Below are 24,005 nucleotides of genomic sequence, written 5' to 3'. Positions count from 1 at the left end.
GGAACTGCTAAGCATTGGAACGACTGATAAATAGGCGCGTCTGGCTCAAGAGAGATTGCCTTTTGAGTGTCTGTTTGTTTTGGGCCTTTTCCCCGTTCTTAATTTTTTTTTTTTTACAAAGAATGACTGATAAACGATAATAATTAACAATTGAACAGCCAGAAGATGGACATCCCCTTTACTTGCGAAACAAGCCTTGTCTCTCAAAATCATGATTACCATGGATGAACATCTGCGCCGCTCCTGCGCTTTCTGATACATATTTAAACGTGAAATGTTTGCATTCTGGTAAAATGAAAATATAATCATTTATTGAAATTCATTAAATAAATACTCAATACATCTCAAATTATAAAATAATTTTAAAAAAATTATTATCTCAAAATATAAAATAATTTGAAAACAACAAGGCCCATCAAGCATGATATAAGATTTTTTGGTGAAATTAAAATTTAAATAAAAATTTAAATAAAATTAAGTTTTAAAAGTATGTTCAATATAATGACGAAATCTTGATAAGATATTAATAAGCATATTTACTTAAAATAGGAAAGGGCCAAAGTACCCCTTTCTTTTCTTTTCTATTTTTTTAACTCATCCCAATCTTTTGCTTTCAACCACATCCACGACCACCTCTGCTGCATGTATGATTTGCAAGGCAGTGTTGGTAGACATCTGCTTGCGACCAGGAAGCTCTCACTACAGCTCTCCATAAATCCCTCTCCAGTTCCTCCTCGAATAAAGTTTTCGCATTCCTAAACCTTGTCAACCCTGATACGATGAGCTTGAAGTGAAAGTCACGCACGTCAAAGAGGTCGCAGATGATATTCATAACAGTGGACCCGATGAACTTCAGTCAAATGGTGCAACAGGTGACCAGAGTGAGACTGGACAACTTGTAGATGCCAATAGTGCCAGTCCCGAAGCTGGAGCCATAGATCCCTTCCAATAACGGCAGCATCAGAAGGGAGATAACGCTGTAGCACTGAGAGCTCTTTGCAAGTAAAACGAAGAGTAATCATCAGCGTTGGCATTATTATTGGAGTCACCCAATGATAGGAAGAAGGCAAGAGGGTTACCAGTGGGACTTGTAGGCAATGAAGGGGAGGTAGTCACGATAATTCCATGGAATTAGCACTATTCCATCAAGAGAATGATGAAACTAGGTTATGGCTTTTTTGGCAGAATTGGATTCCACGAGGAATCTAGATTGATGCATGCTAAAGCATGGAAAGTTCAATTCCGTTCATGTTTCCAATGAGCCCAATTCTAAGCATCAAACAAGACTTTAAATTTTATCAATGATATTTTTATAATATTATCTTTTAAATAAAAAAGAATTGAAATGATATTGTAAGGATTTTTTTTTTAATTTTATACTTTTATTTTGAAAAAGTAAATTTAGAACTTGTTATTATTGTGCTGTACTGGCATTTGTCATATAAGTTGAAATAGAAGGACAGATGTCTCAAAAAAAAAAAAGAAGGATTACTTTGTATTTGATTTACAGTTAACAATTTAACTTTCAACAATGATGATCATGGAATGTCCAATAAAATGAGAGGACATGACGAAGGGTCGAAGGCAAGAAGCGATTTTGTTGGCCACAGGGACCATCATTTGCATTGGAATGAGCAGCAAAAGGACTCGAGTGCTCCACATGGCACATCATTTTGGGCAACCTGGTGTCTCCTTGAATCATGTACCCCCGAAACACTTCATAAATTCATGCGTTGCCAAAAGAAGCAAAACAAGAAAACGGACTGATCTAAGGCTCGGTATTGACTCTTTTGAATAACGCCTCTTAATAATTATGGAATCGTCATTAGCTGAAGATGGGGATGTCATCAATTTCGGGTCCACTGTGGGCTGCAACTGAAGCGGTGGCGCTGCAAGCCAATATCATTACACTTCGTCTTTCCAAGAGGGCAAAAAGCCAGGAAAAGAAAAGCTTGAAGAAAAATGTACCCGAAACAGGCGGGTCGAGTCACCCGCTCATTACAAGTATCCATTTCTCCTTCCTCTCTCCGTCGCTCCCTTCACTTAGACACTTCTCCCGAAGCTTTTTCACTTTCTCTGCTCTCTTCTTGACTAGATCCAGGTTGGCCCTTGCTGCCTTTCCCATTCATTTCTATAAGCTTGAAGCTTCATTCAGGTGAAAGCTTTCTGCATTTTATTTCATTCCTCAGCTTAGCTTAACTGAGAAACCTTCATGTTGTTTCTTGTTTCTTTCCTCTCCTTGGTCAGTGTGTTCAAGATTCGTTTCTGTTTTTCGTTGTGGTGAAATAAGATTTCATTCCATCTGAGAGGTCTATTAGAACTAGTCAAGAGCATCGCCTTGTATCTTCTGTTTCTTATCCATTGGCTTATTCATAATACAAGGGTTGATCTTTCGGCTACTTTGTTGCCCCTTAAATGTCAATCGATTACACGTCTTGTGCTAACGGAGAAAAAGGGCATGCGTGCATTCTCTGCTGGATTTTATGTGTTCTCCCCACCATCCCTTCCTGCCCCTTCTTGTTATTGAGCTTCTGCAGAGATCCTATTCTTTTATTCTCTTTAGGTTCTGACTGAACATCCAATTCTGTGTCTTTTTCCATTTTCATTTCATTACGTTGACTCTGGATGAGTAGTAAAACTATTATATGGTTACGAGTTCATGAAATCCTTTATTTTTTCCCCTTCACTGCTTTAATTGTTAGAACGAGCTATTTTCTCAATCTGTTTGTCCTTCAGTTTCTTGTCTCGATGATGGAATATCTGAGTCAGTGTTTTTATCTAATTCATCACAAATGAGAGAACTTGAGAACATTGATTCGGCCAAACATTGCCCGATTTTAATTTTGTTGGGTGTTCTGCATTGCAGGCTTTTCACTTTTGAGACAAGAATTATCTGCTGGATGAAAATTCTGATGTGACATTATGAGACATATAAATCCTTTTTGTTTGACGCCATAGCTGTAACTTTACTAAGCTGACAGAAAGTATCCTGCTACATACAAAATGATGTCTAACATTTGATGTATTGGCATTGAACATAATGGAAGAAATACAATCTCAATCGGATCATTATAGATCTTCATCTTCATCAGTGAGTAGCCCAGCAAGTAGGGTTCCATCAAGTAACTTCTTCTACCTGCGTAAACCTGGTTCACTCAGACAACCAATCTCGTTTGAGGATTCACCTGAGTGGGATGATACTGATACTGATGTTAGGGTCGAAGAAGGAGGTGATTCTATTAATGTTGCTATGACACCGGCTTCCCCTTCTCTTTCAAAGTTCAACAGTGAGTCCTTGCCATCCCCATATCTACCAGGGGGTCCAGCAGTTCCACGAAAAGCTGCAGGAGCTTCCATTGTGTGGAAGGACTTGACTGTTGCAATAAAGGGAAAAAGGAAGTACTCTGATAAGGTTGTTAAGAGTTCAACTGGCTATGCCTCACCTGGGACAATGACGGTAATCATGGGTCCCGCTAAATCAGGGAAATCTACACTATTACGGGCTATTGCAGGTTTTGAAGCATGCTTCTGTCATGATTAATTGCATTAAATCATTTTTTTCCTGTGTATATTTGAATAATCAAAATTTAATTGAATTTTTTTTTCTTTGTCAGGAAGATTGCATCCTTCGGCTAGGATTTATGGTGAAGTATTTGTGAATGGAGTAAAATCAGACATGCCTTATGGATCATATGCGAGTTCACTATCACAATGGCTATTAGATATTTATTTTTTCCATTTTGTTTTAGTCTATATTATTTAATTTAGCCTAATAGTATGTGTGAGTAGTAACCTATTACTCACTGTAAATCATGCTTTTATGTGACATGTTGATAATAAAGTGTGAAACTTCATTGATGCATGAATGTGTAAATTTAAAACTATCTTTTAACATTCCAGTCTTTCCCAAATCAGCTATTCCTGTTTGTGTCATATCATTGTGCATATGCCATATGAACTACTAGGGCACATGGAAAAATTTAAATGATGGTTGTTGACCTCTCTTTATCAAAATAGCCTTCTGAAACATTGTCTTTGCCTCCTAGTTGTGGTAGGCTTAGTGACCTTCTGATTAGTCATATTTGAAGAAGTGTCATAGTGAGTAATGTGCTTTTATTTGTAACTGTTTTTTCTCCGCAAGTGAATTGGCACTGTGTTAACATCTTGGCACATTTTTTCATGTAAGCCTGTAGTTCATGGCAGCATAGTTCTTGTGGATTTCAAACCTACACTTCTGACATGATTGAGCAAGTTAGTATTCTATAGGCTATTTTAACCATGGAAGTTTACAAGCATCTCATCTAAGCTACTAAATTTAGTCTTTTTATTGTGGGATGCTTGGGTGATTACACGATTCTAGACATATGTACTCCATAGCTTGTTCTCTACTAACTTCTAAATAGCTGGTATTTTTTGGTTGCGTCATTAGGGGGATTTTTCGCCTGAAGTTTGCCTCTTCATTTACAGGGTTATGTGGAGAGAGTAACTACTCTAATTGGGGCCCTCACTGTGCGAGAATTTCTATACTATTCAGCCCTGCTTCAACTTCCTGGTTTCTTTTGTCAGAAAAAGAATGTGGTAGAGGATGCCATTCATGCAATGTCTTTGGGTGATTATGCTAATAAACTTATTGGTGGACATTGCTACATGAAGGGCCTTGCTAGTGGGGAGAGGAAGCGTATTAGCATTGCCAGGGAGCTGGTCATGAAACCACATATCTTATTTATAGATGAGCCCCTTTATCATCTAGACAGGTCCCTATTTCTGATCACTGTTTTTATCTAAAAATTCACTTTGATCTACGTCTGCCTGGTATTCTTCAACAACTCGATATTTTTGTCTCACAATTTTATTAGTAGCCTTATATTGCTGCTACATTTTTAAGTGAGCCAATATTACCAATGCATTGATTGTATTCAATTTTGTAAGGTGCATATTTTGCCAAACCGTCTTTTGTATCCCAGCAAATACCTGATGGCTCACGACTTTCTGATGGGACCTGGAAATCATGTTATTAATGCCAAAAATATGTATTGGTGTAATGGTGTTACAGCTCTCAGTGAATGAAAGATCAAAAAAAGACAAAACTGCACCAATAAACAGCTAAGCCAGGTTTGAAACAGTAATTAAGCAACAAAAAACAAAATAGTGACAGAAAGAAGAGATTTCCTGAGACTTTCAAGAGGTCGGGTCTTCTCCATGCCTAAAACAGTATCTTCCATTCTTCCTTACTCTCCTACTGCTCCACACAACCATTGAAAACCTCCTATCCAGCCCTATCAGATGCCAACTCAGCTTTTTAATTGAGTCACCAGAATCAGTAACAAGTATTGGACCCATATTCCTCCTCCTCCTGGAATAAACTTTGCCCATAAATGAACCAGGCCTGGCACTTTCTAACATCTTTCTAATAATTTGTTTAATTTTCCGCAGTGTCTCAGCACTTCTGATGATGGTTACATTGAAGAAACTTGCAAGCACTGGTTATACTCTTATTTTCACCATCTATCAGAGTAGCACAGAAGTCTTTGGCCTTTTTGATCGAATCTGTCTACTTTCAAATGGAAATACACTGTTCTTTGGAGAGACATTGGCTTGTCTGCAGGTAATTTGCCTTTTACTTTTATGCTTTTGCAAATAAAATATGATTATGAAAAATGTTTTCTACTTTCACGTGTACAAGATTCTTAAAAAAAATTTCTTTTTTCTTTTACCTGCTGTGCCGACGAATAGTTTACTTATTGTATCACTGACTGCTGCAATTTTATACTGATGAAGCACTTCTCAAATGCCGGATTTCCTTGCCCTATCATGCAAAGTCCTTCTGATCACTTTCTCCGTGCAATTAATACAGATTTTGACAGGATAATTGCAATGTGCAAAAACTTCCAGGTAATTGTTTCTTGTTTTTGGGCCAACATTATTTTCCAGTATGCATTTTTCTTTGTTTTATGTTTGATTGATGTTACAAGAAGATAATGATATAGTAATTATTTAAGAAGAAAATTTTATAGATGAATTGACTAATGCTCATGAGATTGTGATTTTTAGCTAAAAGATTTTTTACCTATCACAACATTGTTGCGACTATGATGACTGTTGGCTAAGGGGAAGGTGGAGGGGATTGATTTGTTTATTAATTAATGGTATTGTGGTAACAGGATGACAATGGTGATTTTTCTTCTGTAAACATGGACACTGCTGTTGCTATACGTACACTTGAAGCAACTTATAAATCATCTGCAGATGCAGCTGCTGTTGAAACTATGACTTTGAAACTTACTGAGAAGGTAGTGGTGGTATTTTTTTGATAATTATAATTAAGTTTTTAAGGCTATCAGCTGAGCAATATTTATCGGATTTCATTGATGTGTACGTTTATTCATTTTACCTTTTTGACTGTGGCTTTGTCATGTTTGTGCTCTGTGGAGATGCAGGACTGATTGAATGATGCTTGATTTCTGAACTATTTAATGAATGTGGCTATCAAGTGAATGAATTATGTTCCTTAAAAGTTGCTTTATATATAGTTACAGATAACAATTTTCATTTTGGTGTTGCATTAGTTCTAAGTATGTGCAATCTGCTTTGTTTGGAGTGAATCTTTGTTAGCATTGATTTGGAGTTTCATTCCTGATTCTCGCCTTCTTTAGTGTTATATTTTCACTTGGATATTTCAAATTCAGCTCTCTCTCTCTGTTGCAATGTTTTTTGATCGATTCTTTACAGTGATCATTTTGACAAATTTAGTTGTGGATTAATAAAATTTTGGGTGGAATCTGAATCAAGCATAGAAGGCCCATTCGAGAGGGTAAAAGTAGGCTATTTAGGAGATGCGGTGATAGAATAGAATTCAAAAATACTATTGGTGGAACAAAAGGGTGAGAAGAGGAGCTTCCTCTGTTAAGATGGAGGGGCATAAGTTATATTCAAGTTTTCACTTAGGGACACTCTGCATATGCTACAGGTTGGGGTAATTAACTATGTTATATTTACAAACAAGTGTAAAGGGATTTATGCTGACAGAGGACTTCATCTTGTAGATCAAATGACGAGCTTGATTTGTCTTCTTGATGTATAGGATTTATACTTCTCGTTATACTCTCTTTATCATACCAGACTATATCCTGCACTGCTGAATTCAAGGGCTACTATTGTGAACTTTGTTCTTATTTATGTCTCAAAACATTCTTGGTTTCTCAGGAAGGTCCAGCTCTCAAAAGCAAAGGCAAAGCTAATCATGCTACTCGAATTGCTGTTTTGACATGGAGATCATTATTAGTCATGTCAAGGGAGTTGAAATATTATTGGCTTCGACTTATTCTTTATATGCTTCTCACACTCTGTGTTGGGACTGTGTTTTCTGGTTTGGGCCATTCTCTGTCCTCAGTTGCGGTTAGTCTCAGCATTACAATCAGGGTCACTCTTAATTGCTATTTCTTGTGTTTTGTGTTGGCATTTTTTTATGTCTTTAATACTTTATACACTTATAAACTGTATGAATTATATTTTATATATTGTATATTGCAGACTAGGGTTGCAGCAATTTTTGTATTTGTATCATTTGGCTCCCTTCTAAGCATCGCTGGCGTGCCTGCACTTCTGAAAGAAATCAAGGTAGTTCTATTGCTACCATTCCTGTCAAACTTTGCAGCAATTTGAGTTTTGCTTTTACACGTTTTATATTGAATAAAATGAACTCTAGTCTTGCCATCTGTTGCTTTTTGCTTTAAGAATAATTCTGCAGTGTGGTTCCTTTCTTTCTTGTGATGTGTAAAGATATAGACATTAAGCATACGCTGGATCCTGAAATGATTTGGTAGTTTTGCTAACTTGCTGTGCAAGGCAGAGAAGAGTTCCAATTTTTGGAATGCATATGCAACAAATTGGTTCTGTGGGTCGTGAAATTATAGCAATTCTATGGTCATGGAAATTTGCACTGTGATTCTTGTAAGAATAATTGAGTGCTGGTGTTGGTGGCTTTTTTCTGCTGGGTATAGCAAAACAAGAACTTGGTAAAACAAATGTTATTCCAGTGGTAGGGAAATGCGTTGTTCTTGCTTTAATTATTTTATCAGCATCACATCATTTGTTGTAGTATTAGTAGCGGAAGTAGTCCCCCCCCCCCCTCAAGGATTGGGGGCATTGCTTTATCGAGTTCTAAAGTTGATTGATCTAGGTATTTGTTGTTCTGCGCAGGTATATGCCTGTGAAGAATCAAACCAGCACTCTGGTGCATTACCATTTTTACTGGGGCAACTCCTCTCCAGCATCCCTTTCCTGTTTCTCATCTCTATTTCATCAAGCCTCGTATTCTATTTCCTAATAGGGCTGCGAGATGAGTTCAGCTTGTTGATGTATTTTGTGCTGAATTTCTTCATGTGTCTGTTAGTGAATGAAGGACTTGTGCTAGTCATTGCTTCTCTATGGCAAGATGCCTTCTGGAGTGTTTTGACCCTGCTGTGCATACACGTGAGCACCATTTCCCATGAAACGTTATTTTATCTTTAAAGTAATAACAAATTTTTATGTCATTGAATTGGTAACCGATATTTAATTCTGTTCCCTTTATTACAAAAGAATTATTGACCTGCCTTCTACAAAATGTCAATGCATATGTATATTGTTTCAGGTGGTCATGGTGCTGTCTGCTGGCTATTTTAGAATTCGAAATGCTTTGCCTGGACCAGTGTGGATGTATCCAATATCCTATATAGCCTTTCACACGTACTCTATTCAGGCAAGTTGCCCGTATCTGTGATCATGGCTTTTGGCAAAGAAAGTTCTAGACAGAAAGTGAATTTTTTTCCCAGTAGGTCCTTATGGAAGCTATTACTTGTCTTGATGTTGCAGGGTCTATTGGAGAATGAGTACCTGGGGATGTTTTTTGCAGTTGGGCAGGTAAGGAGCATATCTGGGTTTCAAGCTCTCCAAAGTGCGTATAACATCTCCCCCGACAATAACTCCAAGTGGGAGAATTTACTGGTTTTGTTTATCATGGCAGTTGGTTATCGTATTTTCGTGTTTGTTTTATTACGTTTTTGCGTAGGGAGAAAAACATCCCTCCTTAAAAGTTTTCCATGTAATCGGGATACAACAGACACAAGATGAGTTATAGTGCTGTAAAGCATGTTCCGTTTTTTTACATTATATAATTCCTCTTCATCTAGCTTTGCCTGTCAACACTAGTTTCATGAACTTATCTTGGAATAGTGAAGTGAAAACACGAAGCTACTCATTTGCCTGTGTCCTGAGAGCAAGATTCTTGGTCAGTATTTGATTTACCAAGCAATGGCTGGCGAGGACGCTTATTGTTGGTTACAATCGTTTGACTCGGCCCTTTTGAACTTGGATTCTAAAAGCAAAGTAGCTCAATCAGAACATACAAATATGGGAGTTATAACTAAAATCCTATTAGCTTCAAACAAGGGCAGATCGAGCAGCAACGGGCTTATTACTCCTTGCACCCTGTGATTAGTATATTCTGGTTTAAATCATCAAAAGAACTTAGCATGCATGGCATATGATGACTCAATGGATGAGCTGGAGGCTGCAACGGGGTGGGGATAAGATATTTGGAAACCAAGTCACTTTTATTTTTTTGGTTGGGTGTTGAGTGAGGATTGTGATTAAGACTGACGAGTGATGACATGACTAGTAAAGAGAGGGGGATGAAGAAAAATGATCTTTGAAGGCCCGCATGTTGGAAAAGCGGAATCAACTCCATCCGTTCCAGCCCCCGTCTTGCCTTCTTTGGTACTTATCCTCTCCCTTCACAAAGTCTCAATCCTGCCTTCGCTTTTATACACTTTTTCACTCATCTCTCCAGCGCTGGCCACGACACTTGCTCCCACACCAGGTTTCCGTTCAGTGCTGCATTGTCCCGACCAAGGGAACACTTAACATTCATTTCAAACAAGTGTTTCCCCAGGTCTTTTTTCCCCTCTCATTTTATTAATAATGATCTTTTTCCATGTACAAAGAGGGAGGTCCAACTTAATACAAAAACGGAGAAGTAATTTTCCTGCCCGTTCATTTTTTGCCATTCGTTACCTCCATAACTATGCATCCGTGTTCCACAACTTTTTGTTTGAAACCTTCTAATAATATATAAACATGTGACCCCCCCGTAATAATCCTTTAAATTTCAGTTACCTTCCCTTTTAGATTTAAAGTTTTGTTTGGACGAACTTAATACTAAGACTAGTATAAATAAGATTTGAAGGTCTCAAGGATCCTAGAATAGGGAGATTTCTTTTCCATTTGAGAGCTGCTTCTCTCTGTTTTCAAAGTTCTGCACACCTCCAGCAAATCATCCAAATACCTGATCACTGAATCAGACTTCGGCTTTTTCGAGTAGCGTTTTATTTTTTTTTTAGTGACGAAGTTCACAAATCGCACGCTGATTAACCTCGACTGTGAGCTTTACAAGAAGCTAATTATGTGCATGCGCTGCGACGAGTGACGACAAGTAACAAGATAGCCTTGTCAAATCATGTTTGTAAATATCTTTGCCCCTGGATTTGAATAGTTGCAATTTCATTGGCCAATTAGAAACATGATTGATATGGCAAGAAGAAGACAATGGATAATGTTCCTTGTACACGTCCTTCCCGGCTTGTATTGCTCAATTTGCTCTGAATCTGTATTAAAATTGAGCTTGGACTTTGCATCTCTTCAATAAATTGGGAACCCCGTCGATAACTGCATGACAATAACACAAGAGCAAACTGATTGACAACTTGCACCTGTTAATTATACCCAGAAAAACATGAATAAACATCGAACAGTCCAATGGTTTAGGGCGTCCCCATTGCACTTTCTTTTTATTATTCATGTTTTCTCTACTTAGCCTGAGGAATCATTGTGCGGGACATTTGCAAGGAATCATTGTGCGGGACATTTGCAAAGTCCCCCCCCCTTTGGTTCTCTCTCTCTCTCTCTCTCTCTCTCATCCGAGTAAATATCTACAAACTTGATACTCAATTCAAACGCAAGACAGTAAGACTCACGCACAGGGCTTTCTTCTTCCAAAAGAAAGCATAGAAGACATAAAAATAAAACAATATATTGAAAAACGATGTAAATGTGTCACTTTTTTATTGGCCAAAAAAAAATGTGTCACTTTTTTGTAGCCTTCAATAATCCCCCCCCCCCCTTTAGGCCTGTCAACAAGATTTGTACGTTTTGGCATGTCTTTTATTGTGCTCGGAAGCTTAGAGAGGCATAGTTGATAGGATATGTCAGGGCTGCGTTATTATCTTCCACCGTCATCTGCTGAACTTCGGTTTCAAACTTGAACATTTTTGTGGGTGATGCCTTTCTAAGAGTGAAGGGGACAAACTAGATAATACTTACAAGTCAATTTCACGGCAGCCGCTCTCTTCTCTATCGTTTCAAATTGAAGGATGATTCAAAGTACCCCCAACAATATGAGCTTTTCAATGTAAGGATCTACGCGGCCCAAGTGCAAACGTTTGCTAGCAAGACAAGTGTTTACAAGAGCCCTTGATTAGCGTCTCAAGTCTTACTATATGGAGTACACAACTTGTTTTCCTTTTTACCAAGTCAAAATAATACATTATCGGACTCAGATCATCGAAATACATGGCCAACAGGTCATGGATATTTGGACGGCGATATTTTCAGCATAATCATGTGCAAGGACAAACTTTGTGACATTTTGAACTATTTCACGAAGATTATCATGATACAGTGCCAAACAGCAGCGTGTTACTTGAAATTAACTTTAAAAAAGGCTGCTCATATTTTTTTAGCAAATCATGGCTCAAAATCATGTCATGTACAGTGGCTGGCACAGGATGTGGAATAATTCAAGAGTGGAACAACAGTTAACTGACATTGGTACTGGTTTAAAGAAAATAAATTTGAGGTTGGTGAACGCCACTTCGATGTTTGAAAGTACTGTACTTTTATATTTATGAACCGCAAGGTCTCATTTCCCCCCTAGTAATTGCTCCTTCACGTTTTGCTGGGAGCGAATATTAAGTAGCACTGCCCGTAAGTCCAAAATCACAGCACGGCTCCCAAAGAAATAGTGGCCTTATTAATTTCGAGCAACACGGAGCACATGAACAGAGCATACGTACACTAAAATGTCTACGGAAATTGAAAGCGGGTGTATTGGGTAGTCATCGACTCATAGTACATCGTATGAATTATGATGCATGTGCACGGAATGAACATAAAGGGAAGCATTAGAAAAAAAGATCAATACTTTGTGAAAACGGTGAATAATTTGAAAGAAGGCGATTGGTTATTGGTTAAAGAAAGAAAGGGAAATAAACGGGAAGAGTAACCGCGGAGAGGTAGAGTTAACAGCGTGAGGTAGACATGACTATGGCAGAGAACAGAGACATTTCATGGTAAATTGAAAGTTCGATGACACTCACCCACATGCACTGGTCTCCCTTCGCTCTCATTCCCACGTTGTCCTCTCTTCCCTTCTCTCACATATTTTCCCTGTCACTCTTTGATCACCGCTATAAATGCATAACCTAACCAGTCTAAAACTCAGAAGCACGAACACCTGCTGATATATACATTTATAGCAGCAGAAAGTACCAGTACATCATGGCCAAACTCAGAAGCAGAAGCAGCAAAAAGAAAGGTGGGATTGTGAAGCTCAAGGTTGTGGTTGAGAAGCTCCAAAAGAAGTTGTTACCGGGTATGAAATCGAGTTCATATCGAGACACATACGATGAAGAAGAGGGTAATGAGTCATGCTATGTCCCAGAAGATGTGAAAGAAGGACATTTTGCTGTGATTGCGGAGGACGGAGAGCAGCCGAGGAGATTCGTGGTGCCACTGAGCTGTTTAACGCACCCATCTTTCTTGAGGCTATTGCAGGAAGCGGCGGAAGAGTACGGGTTTGGTCAAGAAGGTGCGCTAACCATTCCTTGCAGTCCGAAAGAGCTTGAGAGGATATTGGAGGGACACACTGAAAGTGATGCAGTTAGCTGGAAATTCCTGTAAACACATGGTTCAAACCCACTCCTGATCATGTTATGTCCTTCCAATTTAATCTAATCTACTTTCTGTTGCTAAATATGTACTTAACATCACAGTACCTTTGTTTCAGCTCTCTGATTACCCTGCAGACTCGCCGTTATTGGGAAAAAAAATCACCCCGTCCTTTGCCAAACCAGGTGCAAGTGCAATTTGTCATAAACACGTCCTTTGTTTTCTTTTGCACTCACAACGTACTTATAATGTGCCGAGAAGTTGGTGAAAAAATGACTTTACTGTTTTTATGAACAAAAATGAACCTTCATTGCAGTAAAGTATTGTTTTAACTTGAGAATGCTGTATATTCTTTGACGTCTCCCGTCGTATCACGGCATAAACGTTCACCGACTAGCGGGAAGTATTTTGTCTGGATAGGGTATAACCTTGTATTCTGTAATAAAAGGGAAAAGGCCTGCACCAGCCGGGAATCGAACCCGGGTCTGTACCGTGGCAGGGTACTATTCTACCACTAGACCACTGGTGCTGCGGTACCATTGATTATCTTGTAAATTATTGAGCTTGATATCAAGGCCTCCACCCTTAAACTCCCACCTTCGATACAATCCAATCTTTCACTCTACCAGCTACGATTTTACGACAGAAAGCCATAATTCTTGCATCGACCAGCCTCATACCCTGTCTAGTAAAATTATTTTAATTTAATCAAATAAAATCTTATATACTATTACTTTTAATAATTTTTTTTGGAATAAATGTATTTTTAATTTCTTTAACTTTTCTCTCTTCATCCTTATCATTAATGAAAGGAGAGAAAAAAATAATTTAAAATGACATAGATAAAAAATAACGAATGAAATTAAATGAATTTAAGATAACACAATCTTATTAGAAATTATACAAATGCAAGAATATCTCGTAATATATAACTTAGTTGTGCTTCGCACCGATCATTCTAAAGCGTGCGCACTGAACTTGTATAATTTTATTATAGTGACTAACGTAAAACCAATAGTAATTAAATAAATGTTTCTCTAGGATATTGCGAGAACTAAATCCACTCAAAGCACATCCTAATATAAAACCAACCTCCCTTCCACAACGCAGAACTTCGGCACATTAATTCATGCGTACATTCTAGAGCTTATTGTCATCGCCAGAGACAGCTCCAGGTTATTTTAGGTCCACACACGAGCTGCCACATGAGCAAGTACTGTTGATAATTGTTCCTTTCACCGGACATACCGTCATGAACTGAGGTGTTCATGACCTACACATCAAGAAAGAGCAATAACTAATACCTCTATACTCTCGGCAAAACATTTATTTAACTAATATTCTAAGCCGCGTACAAGATTCAGACAGGCATATTAATTATCATAATGAATGACAACCCCGTGATCCATAAATTTGGTCAATAACCAAAGCTATTTAATTAAGAACAACCAGAACTGAAAAATGAAAATAGCACCAATCTAATTCGCGGGTGAGGGCATCCATCCCGGTTTTTAAGAATGACCAAGACGTATGAACCAATTCTGCCATTTAACTCGACTTTCATCACCCGACAAAAATCCAACTCAAGCGGCAACATCCACTATTAGTGATATAAGCACTGAAACCAATATATCCGCTACCGATCTGGAGTCCCAGTATCTGCTTCAATCAGATAGACCTGCCTTTGACCTTAGATGCTCCTTGAAGTCCATAATGTCACCCTCCCATCTGGTCACAGCTTGATCTGCACACACCCATATCTCATGGGCCACCTGATTTATGAGCCTAAAATCATGGCTAACAAGCACCATCCCACCATCCCATTCATTCAATGCCTCAGCCAAAGAGTCAATTGTCTCAATATCCAAATGGTTAGTCGGTTCATCCAGAAGCAGCAAGTGAGGCTGCCTCCAAGCTAACCAAGCAAAAATTACCCTGCTCCTCTGGCCGTCTGATAAATTCTTCATAGGCATCACCTGAGCTTTACCTGACAGTCCAAACTTCCCAATAGCTGCCCTCATTTTCTCTTCCTCATTTCCAGGGTACTCTTTGATCATAAACTGGAGAGCAGACAGTTCCATGTCTAGCTTTTCAGCCAAGTGCTGGTGAAATTGTGCTATGCGAAGATGGTTATGTCGTCGAACCATGCCATCAATAGGAGCCAGATCCCCAGTCATTAGCTTCAGCAGTGTACTCTTCCCAGCTCCATTGGGCCCAACAAGCGCAATCCTAGAGTCTAAGTCCACCCCAAAGTCAAGATTTTTGTAGATGAGATTATCTGGGGTGTAACCAAAAGTCACCTCGACAAACTGAAGCACAGGTGGGGGAAGCTTTCCCACATCAGCAAAGCGGAATACCAAAACTTTGTCTTTGACAACCTTCTCAGTAAGTCCACCTCGTTCCATTTTTGCCAGCGTTTTCTCTTTACTCTGTGCTTGGCGAGCTAGCTTGGCAGATCCATGCCCAAATCGAGCAATATATTCCTTCATTGAAGCAATCTGCTCCTGTTCCCACTTGTACTGCTTCATCTGGTTTTCTTCCAATTCAGCACGTGTCTGAACATATTGATCATAGTTACCAGTGTAGAGCTTCAGCTTTCTGTTTTGCATGTGGATGATGTTTGTGCAGACGCCATTGAGAAAATCTTGAGAGTGTGAAACAACCACCAGGATGCGATCAAACTTCTTCAAATTTTCCTCCAGCCATACACATGCTTCCAGATCTGCAAACAAATCATAACTACAAAGTCATTCCTGAGACAAAGGCACAAAAAATGACAGAAATATTGATACCAGCTAGAAACATACTGAACAAATATAAAGATTCAGGGCATGTTTGGGCACACCACATTTCACATCCAGGAAGCAATTCCTAGCATCTGACATGGGGCATGTTATTTGAGCACTAGATGCGCAGATAAATGTGTTTTTGAAAAGTACTTCCTAAAGTGATTTGGATGTGGATTTGAAAAAGTAACTTGAGAAAAGATTTGAAAAGTGGGATATTGTTTGACCGGGCTACCCCTTTAATCTATTATTCTTCCATTAAAAACTATTGTTAATTTATTAAAAATATAATTATCATTTAAACAATAATAACTATTATTAGAGATCAAGTTTTTAGCATTATAGATTAAATAATTAATCTTAGTTAATTTTCAGTGTTGATCTACATTCAACTATTTATCTAATTTTTGTCTAATACATCAAATTTTATATTTTGTATTGTTATTAATTAATATATCAAATTTTGTTATTAACCAACAAAGGTTTGTCCAATTGGTTAAACATTTTTTAAATAAAAAAAATTATCATATATATCTTTTAAATAATGTTAATTTTAAATATTAATATATGTTGAACTATCTATTATATAATTTTTTCAAAATGTCAAACTTTATATTTTTTTTATTTTTATTATTTAAAATATCAAATTGGATTAATGAGCATCCTAAATCCTAAACCTTAAACTATTGTTCAAATAGCATCCTAGTTCCTAAACTCTTGAGGGGGTGCAAAAACTCCCCTCAATTTCTAAATCTTGAGCACTTGAAACCCCGCCATTAAGTTGAAAAAAGCTGCCGCTATTTTTAAGAGTCAAAATAAATGCTGCATCAATGTACAACTAGACGCCACAACTACAAAAATAACAGTCATTGTCTCCAACTTAACAGCAAGGCTTTAAGCGCTCAAAATTTGAAAGTTAAGGGGAGCTTTTGCACATTTTTAGAGTTCAAGGTCCAAGATGTTATTAGCGCAATATTTTAGGATATAGGATGCCCATTAACCCTATCCAAGTTTATGTTATTTAAAATTTTTATCACATTTCAAATATAATACATTTGTATAACAACAATTATAAATTATGATAAATTAATGTCTTTTTTAGTAATTGCATATTTAAAAGTACATTTTATTATCATAACTCAAACAACTTTCAATTTATCAAATTAACTTTTGAAAAAATAAATCCCAACATAAATTTTGTTACAACAATTGACTTCCACTAAACTAACTTTTGCCAAATAAATTTTCAACAAATGGACTTTTGATAAATTAAAAACTAAACACAATCAATTTGAAAATAAAGCAACCAGAAGGCCAAATTAACCAAGTTGCAGTATAATTAGTTATTTCTTTTCAGGTGCGTTAAACGAAATAAATTCAATATACAGCAAGACAAACAAGTATAAAGTTTCAATTCAAAAGCACAGCAAGTAGCCGGCCTAATTACCCAAGTTTCAGTATAATTAGCTGTTTCATTTCAGGTGCATAGAAAGAAATGAACACGACATACATATCAAGACAATGATTGAAAGAACAACTCGCAGTCAGATGATAAAACCCAGAAGATAGTACAAGTTCATAAAGAAATTCAAAATACAAAATAATGGCCTCAACGGCATTCAGAGAACTGATATATTTACACCATACATGTAAAGAGAAACTATACCCATCCAACCAATAATGATAATGCCTTTCATTTGATAGAGACATAATTGACTCTACTAAAGCATGAAAAGAATGTGGGTTAAAGTGCATTTTTATCCCCATATTTTCCTTCAAAGAGTACTAGGCACCCTAAACTAATAAATGAGGCATTTTCCCCCCTAAACCATTTTTTAAAAGAGCAAGAATCCCTCTCAATTAGTGATCCATTGACAGAAAGAGATTTTTGCTCCTCCGAAAAATGGTTTGGGGACAAAATGCCACACTTATTAGTACAGGGTGCCCAACACTCCTCAAAGGAAAGTATAGAGGTAAAAATGCCATTTAACCCAAAGAATGTTTAATTTAAAACAAACAATGTCAACATAGATAAGCATCACATGCTCAATTGATGCATCGCACATCCCACGTTAACAACACCCAATTAGTTAAAAATAAATGGAGCACAAGCATACCTAGATGATTAGTTGGTTCATCAAGTAAAAGAATGGTTGGGTTCATAAATAGAGCTCGTGCTAAAGCAATCCTCATTCTCCAACCACCAGAAAAATCACGTGTCTTCTTTGCTTGCATCTGCTTGTTAAAACCAAGGCCATGTAAAATTTCAGCAGCACGCTTTTCTGCAGTTGATGCATCAATAGCTTCCAACCGTTCATAAACACGTTCAAGACTTTCACCACCTCCATCTTCCTAGAGAATTAAAAAAAAAATCATTAATAAGTTGGCATGAATCCAAAGCCCCCAAAAAAAAAATTAACAAGGAAAGAAGCATGCAAAGAGGTTGGAAATTTAGAAGTTTATCACAGCTTTCTGCCAGCCACCCACCTGTGCTGCCAAAACTTCAGCTTCTTTCTCCAATCTCAACCTTTCCTCATCACAGCTTATAACAGCTGCCAATGCAGACATGTCAGAAGCTTCAATTTCTCTAGTAAGGTGATAAATATCCATGTGATCAGGAATTGGAAGCTCCCGGCAACCTAATGCTGTAAGGAGAGTAGATTTTCCACAACCATTCAATCCAAGTAGACCATAGCGTCTGAAAAGTTATAACAAATCATGATCATCAATAACAATTACATGCATAGATGATAACATTCTGATTCAAGATAGATCAGTGACAAGGACAAACCTTCCATAATTTAGCTCCAATTCAGAATCAACTATGAGATCATGTCCATGAAAAGTAACCGATAGAGACTCTATCTGTCAGTATGAAACATACAAGTGCATCAATATGAGGCCAATCATTACAGCATTAACAATTGAAAACAATTAGCTATGATTAATGCAGCAGGGTACAGATCATTTCTTTAATCTCACACCTAACACCTACCTCCATTGCAGGGGAAAAAGGCAAGCAATTGAGAATAAAGATGACAACTGACTTTCAATTTCAATTGAAACCCTAGTTTTGATTTGTTTAATGTTTTCATTATAATCTGTTATCGACATTGGATTTTACATTAGAAATGTCTGCATAAGACACTACTTTCCTTTATGTTGTTTAAATTTTCAGGTGCTAATTTGTTCATATAATATATGTAGATACATATATATATATATATATAAACACATGCCGTACCGTCTCAGTGCCTCTTAGATTGCAACATGGTAGAATGACCAGGCTACAGACCCAGAAGCTCAGCTAGGTGCACCCAAGCTAGAAAAAATAAGCTAAAAAAATAAGAGTTGCTAGATTGGGAATGTGAAGAACAATTCAGAAAGCCTGCACTATCAAGATGAAGAAATTGTGGAACCTAAATGGACGCTTCCTTCCCAGTTATACTTACAACTCACCAGCATGGACAAGGAAATCAAATGTCACGGACGAATCATAATATTTTTTCTTTTTCGACCAAAGATGAATCATGATATTAATATTGCAAAATATGGCCCCTATATCTTCCATTATTGGATTGACTGAGTAAGTTTATCTTCCTTCACTTTAATGTGTTTATTTACTTTCTCAGCGCTTTAAATTGTGCCCCGCTTTGCTCTTTCACCAGGTATATAATCCATCTTATTAATTAATCAATTCAAAAGAATATATCTTGCGTTACTAGCAAACATTAACAATCGCAGTAGTTTTTCTTTCCTCAACATGCATAAAGGTTCATAATCTTGCCCTTAGGGTGACATGCCCGCTAACCAATCACTCAATCAAACGTCCTTCTCTATATAACTAAAGAACTCATCTGGAAGGACACAAAGCGTGAAGCAGCATCTTCTATTAAATCATTCTCGATAATAACAAAAAACAACTCACCCGAATATCCCTCGAAAGAGGATGAGAACAGAGGACGCCCGTGCACGTACGATCGGATATCTGGATTTCACCAACTCCATTGGCAAGCTTATCGGCAGCCTTCTGAGCCTCCGATGCCGCCCCTTTTGATGAGGCGGCGGCGGCGGCCTTCCCTCCTCTCTTAGCAGCAGCGGCAGCCTTCTTTTGCGCTGCCTTCTTCTTACTCGCGTCCGACACCATCCTTAACCTGTGAGTAGCAGACCCACTCCGTGAACCATACAGCAAAAAATAATTGTAGTTGTAGTTATAATTATAATTATAAAAACAAAAACAAAATCAGTCGGTTTAAAATCAGGCACCTTAGAAAAGCGAGGAGCGAAAGATGAGATCGGTGACTAGATGAGAAACAAAATAAAGTTAGATCTAGGGTTTGGAGGCAGCGGGTCTGTAAGCTCGGAATGGAGAAGAAGGACCTCGTAAGATGGAGGCCCGGAAGATAAAAATATATAGAGGGGAGGGGTTACACGTGTCCCGGCGCTAGCGAAGTCCGATTTGGGAAACTATGATTGCGTATCCGAGTGAAACTGCGACTCTCGGTCTCAGGCCAGGCGAGTGAATCTCTCTCCGATAGAACAAGACTCAAGAGGGGGGTGGCTAAAAAATCAGACCTAATATCATGCACCAGCCACCGCAATGGCAACAAGAGCTTCGTAATCATTGCAAGCGACGACGTCGTTCCTTTCCAAATGGGTTTAGGCCCAAACAAATAGGTCCACACAAAAGAAGGTTAACAACCCAATTAAACCGCCTCAGATAGTACAGACCAAAAATATGATCTTTTAAAAATAGTCTTCTTTTTTTTTTTTGGTGAATGTACATCATGAACAAAAAACTCCTGCACGTGATTTCTTTTTTCTTTTTTTCTTTTTGCCAACAAAAAAAAAAGGGCACAAAGGGTGCTCCCTTGACCCTTGACATCATTTTCAAGAGGCAGAATCCTCTGGTTCGATCTTTAATTAATTAGCTTTTAACTCATTATCGTGATTTACCTTCCTCACCCCAAAATTAAAATAGAAAAGGGGTAAACGGAATGGAACAAATATTTGAGTGACGTGGCAAATAACTTCATCCCACCCACATACGGCTGCAATCCAAGCTTTAATAGTCACCTCGGGCAGCACTTGGGAGTACAAACCTAGTTATAGATCAATTCATTTCTTGTAATTAGAGTTAAAAAAAAGAACCAGCCTGACCTTATAAGGCCAACCCTTAACGGGTTTAGGTTTAAAAGAACCAGCTCATTTAAACTCAAGTTTCCCATAAGACTATAATATGCAAAGCCCGACCCTAGACATAATGGGTTCAAGGCTAGCCCTGCTGGCTCTAGGCCCTTTAGTTATTTTTATTGTTTTTTTAAATTGTTTAATCAAACAAAAAATTAATTCATTCTAATATAATATCTTATCAAGAAAGCTACCAAAAAAAACTAACTAAATAACATTTAAATAAACGAAAAACACAAATGAAATGATAATAAAGCAATAAGTAATGGATCGGCTAAGCTAACAAACACCCAATCAAGATTAGATGAGATTGAGGGACTGAGATATAGGACTAGGAGACTGAGAAAAACAAAGAGCACGAGCATAATATGTGCCTCAAATAGAGCTTAGCTCATAAGACACGAATGCACAAGCATGATAACTGACGAGAGGACTTTAGGATATCAATGACAACGAGCGTTAACTAGTCGAGCATTGTTGAGACTTGGCTCTTGGGAGGGAGCACTATCGGAGTGAGCAATAAGGACAACTGAAGAGTGAGCAAAAACAGAAGCAAGGATAACTTGTGAGTTGCAATGACAGGGACGGGGATGGCGATGCAATGACTTGCTGAAGAGTAAGAACAACTTGCAGTGGCAAAAAGGCGAGAAGCATATTGAAGAAAGAAGAATAAATGTTGAACTAAATGAATCATTATCATAAATCTAGATGAATTAAGGGATTTAAGGTTGTATGTTTTTTTTTGGAAAATGGCAACTAAGGATTTTTATATGAAATTTATATCAATTAAGGACCAGTTGTTGTCAAAACTTTAATAGAAAACAAGCTATAATGAATTGTTGTTAATTTAAAATGAGTTATTATTAAAATCTAAATGAATATTTATTGATAAAAGCTAACCCAAATCCACAAGTATTTATTCAAATTTTAACAACAAGTGATCCTTGACTAATATAAGTTTTGATCAGTGATTCTTCATTACTATTTTTCCTTTTTTGTTTGCCTTCCATCATTAATAGATACGGGCTGACGTGTGATGTGGAGTAAGATTTAGTTTATTTTTTTTTAAGTCTAAAAAGAGTGAAAGCCATGAGAATTAATTAAAACAAATATATACATACGGATTTAAACAGGCTAGTCCTCAGCCCTGCAGGGCCAGCCCGTTTAAGCTCAATTTATCATTTCGGAGCCATATTTGCAAGCCCAGCCCTACTATTATACGGGCTTAAATGGGCTAACCCGATGGGCTTAGCTCGTCTTCTCGGCTCTACTTGTAATTTACTTTGCCAAGCTAAATGTGTCGTTTCTAGACTCAAATAGGCTCGAACTTGGCAAACCTATAGGCTGGCATGTTTAAAATTTCAAATAATAAATAAAAAGAGAGAGAATAATTAAAAAGAACAAAAAAAACTGAAACTCGTCATAGGTACCAGGTATCATTAGTAACCTTAGTAGAGTCTTACGAGTAGGGATTCATCGGAAATGATGATGCATTTAGACACATGAAGATGGAGAGGATCAGGAAAAAGCAAATTAGTGAAATGACCTCAATGAAATAAAATAAACAGCAGGCTGGTCTACAAGCCCTTTTTTTGGCTGCTATGATTCACGCGGGTTTAAACTCCCTTAGGCACTGCTCGAACTTGACCTTACCAGCTGGGTATGTTGGACAAATTAGATGATGTTTTCTCCTCATTTACCATCTCTCATTATGTTATGCCCTCAATTAGGATCCTGTCACTTTTAAACCTCTTAGCTAATAAAATTCACAAAATGGAGCAAGCATTCAATTTTTCATCTCAAAATATTCAAGGGCGTTCAATTCTGAGTGCCCATCACCAATAGAGCAGCTAAGGACCAAAGGCCAGTCCTAAAGATCTAAAGAGTCCAATTATATTTAAGGGCTTCATTTTCTAACGCCCAATCTTAACTCAGTCTTGTGGGCTTCAACCCTCCTTCTTTTAATATAAAAACTTAAAAAAATTTTTAATCTTAAAAAAGTTATTACACATCAAATTAAATTTAGGAAAATAAATTTAAATCATTTCATGCCACAATAAATATGTAAAACTTAAACATTCAAATTTAATAGCAAATAGTAATACCAAAATCAACACCAATAAAAATTAGATTTTACAAGTATCATCAACTAAATCTTGATAAATGAATGAGGAAGAGAAGAATGAGTCTAGAGTTTTCATTTCTTTTAGTTACATACTTAGTCTTTTATTTTTTTTTCATATTGAATTTTTTAAAAATAATAAAATGGCTTAAAAGAATTGGTCCTTTTAAACCTAAACTACCATTTTAATTTCCACCCTAAAGTAGCAACTAAGCCCTAGCTATTTTCAAATTTAAAAGGATTGGCCCGATAAGCTCGGCCCTTATTGATAGCTTTAATCGCTATATCATGATACTTATTAGGATGATAAGATTTGGACTATCTAAATTTAAAGTCTTATTTTATATTTATTTAAATAAAAATTAATAAAATAATTTGGTAAATTCGTTCATCATCGTTAATCTAAACATTAGACAGAGCAGATTTAATCCAGTTTAAGATTAAAGAATTTTATTAATTAATTGACTATCCAGATATATTATCAATAATCCTTTTTTTGACTGATATAATCCATATTTAATATTAACAATTTTATAACATTTGTACATTTTTATTTGGTGAACAGAATATTACAAATAAAGATAATCTCCAAACTGGTGCTTAAAGAATTTTTTTTTTAATTGCAAGCTAAACTTTTAAAATCTAGATTGTTTAAAATAAATTTGTATATATCGAGGGGCGATTGGTTCACCTAGTCAAAGAAGTTAAATCAACTTATCATATGGTCTCAAGTATGAGTCCTAGAATGAGCAATTGTATTAAATAAATATGTTAACAAAATTCTCAAGACGCTCATGAGATCACCATTAGTAATAACGATCCTACACAGCGAGAGTTTAGATTAATCTAGGTGGGAGTTAATAATACTATCAAGTTTTTCAAGATACCAAGTAACGGAATAAACAAAGAATAAATTTGCACAT

At 37.0% G+C, this 24,005-nt stretch overlaps 3 protein-coding genes and 1 non-coding gene across 8 annotated transcripts; 2 read left to right on the top strand and 2 right to left on the bottom strand.

The window, feature by feature from the left end:
• The first annotated feature begins 1,818 nt into the window (after positions 1-1,818).
• LOC129315684 (ABC transporter G family member 3-like) lies at positions 1,819-9,169 on the top strand. 4 transcript variants are annotated; one of them, XM_054959594.1, is made up of 12 exons: positions 1,819-2,004; positions 2,867-3,512; positions 3,615-3,694; positions 4,468-4,754; positions 5,434-5,605; positions 5,779-5,892; positions 6,162-6,290; positions 7,204-7,395; positions 7,531-7,617; positions 8,200-8,472; positions 8,633-8,740; positions 8,854-9,169. In XM_054959594.1, exons 2-12 carry the CDS (start codon positions 3,041-3,043, stop codon positions 9,109-9,111), a joined length of 2,172 nt encoding a protein of 723 aa, XP_054815569.1. In that variant the 5' UTR covers positions 1,819-2,004; positions 2,867-3,040; the 3' UTR covers positions 9,112-9,169. The 4 variants fall into 4 exon arrangements, with proteins under 4 accessions (XP_054815569.1, XP_054815568.1, XP_054815567.1 ...); XM_054959593.1 differs by having other exon boundaries at positions 1,951-2,101; XM_054959592.1 differs by lacking the exon at positions 1,819-2,004 and adding an exon at positions 2,018-2,155.
• A 3,190-nt stretch (positions 9,170-12,359) lies between these two features.
• LOC129314885 (protein SMALL AUXIN UP-REGULATED RNA 16-like) lies at positions 12,360-13,546 on the top strand. Its single transcript, XM_054958370.1, has one exon. It carries the CDS (start codon positions 12,595-12,597, stop codon positions 12,994-12,996), a length of 402 nt encoding a protein of 133 aa, XP_054814345.1. The 5' UTR covers positions 12,360-12,594; the 3' UTR covers positions 12,997-13,546.
• Positions 13,443-13,513, bottom strand: TRNAG-GCC (transfer RNA glycine (anticodon GCC)). The gene has a single exon. It is a non-coding gene; the product is annotated as a tRNA-Gly (tRNA).
• Positions 13,547-14,293: 747 nt separating the features above from the next.
• LOC129315683 (ABC transporter F family member 1) lies at positions 14,294-20,320 on the bottom strand. Of its 2 annotated transcripts, none has more exons than XM_054959589.1 (6): positions 20,037-20,320; positions 19,699-19,942; positions 18,562-18,635; positions 18,258-18,468; positions 17,888-18,122; positions 14,294-15,706 (listed from the first exon to the last, which is right to left on the bottom strand). In XM_054959589.1, exons 2-6 carry the CDS (start codon positions 19,915-19,917, stop codon positions 14,649-14,651), a joined length of 1,797 nt encoding a protein of 598 aa, XP_054815564.1. In that variant the 5' UTR covers positions 19,918-19,942; positions 20,037-20,320; the 3' UTR covers positions 14,294-14,648. The 2 variants fall into 2 exon arrangements, with proteins under 2 accessions (XP_054815564.1, XP_054815563.1); XM_054959588.1 differs by having other exon boundaries at positions 19,699-19,924; positions 20,037-20,319.
• Between the last annotated feature and the right edge of the window lie 3,685 nt (positions 20,321-24,005).

The sequence above is a fragment of the Prosopis cineraria genome, unplaced genomic scaffold (assembly GCF_029017545.1).
Source record: "Prosopis cineraria cultivar Desert tree isolate PC_DT_omini unplaced genomic scaffold, ASM2901754v1 PC7, whole genome shotgun sequence".
NCBI lineage: Eukaryota > Viridiplantae > Streptophyta > Magnoliopsida > Fabales > Fabaceae > Prosopis > Prosopis cineraria.
This window is presented reverse-complemented; position numbering and strand designations above follow the sequence as displayed.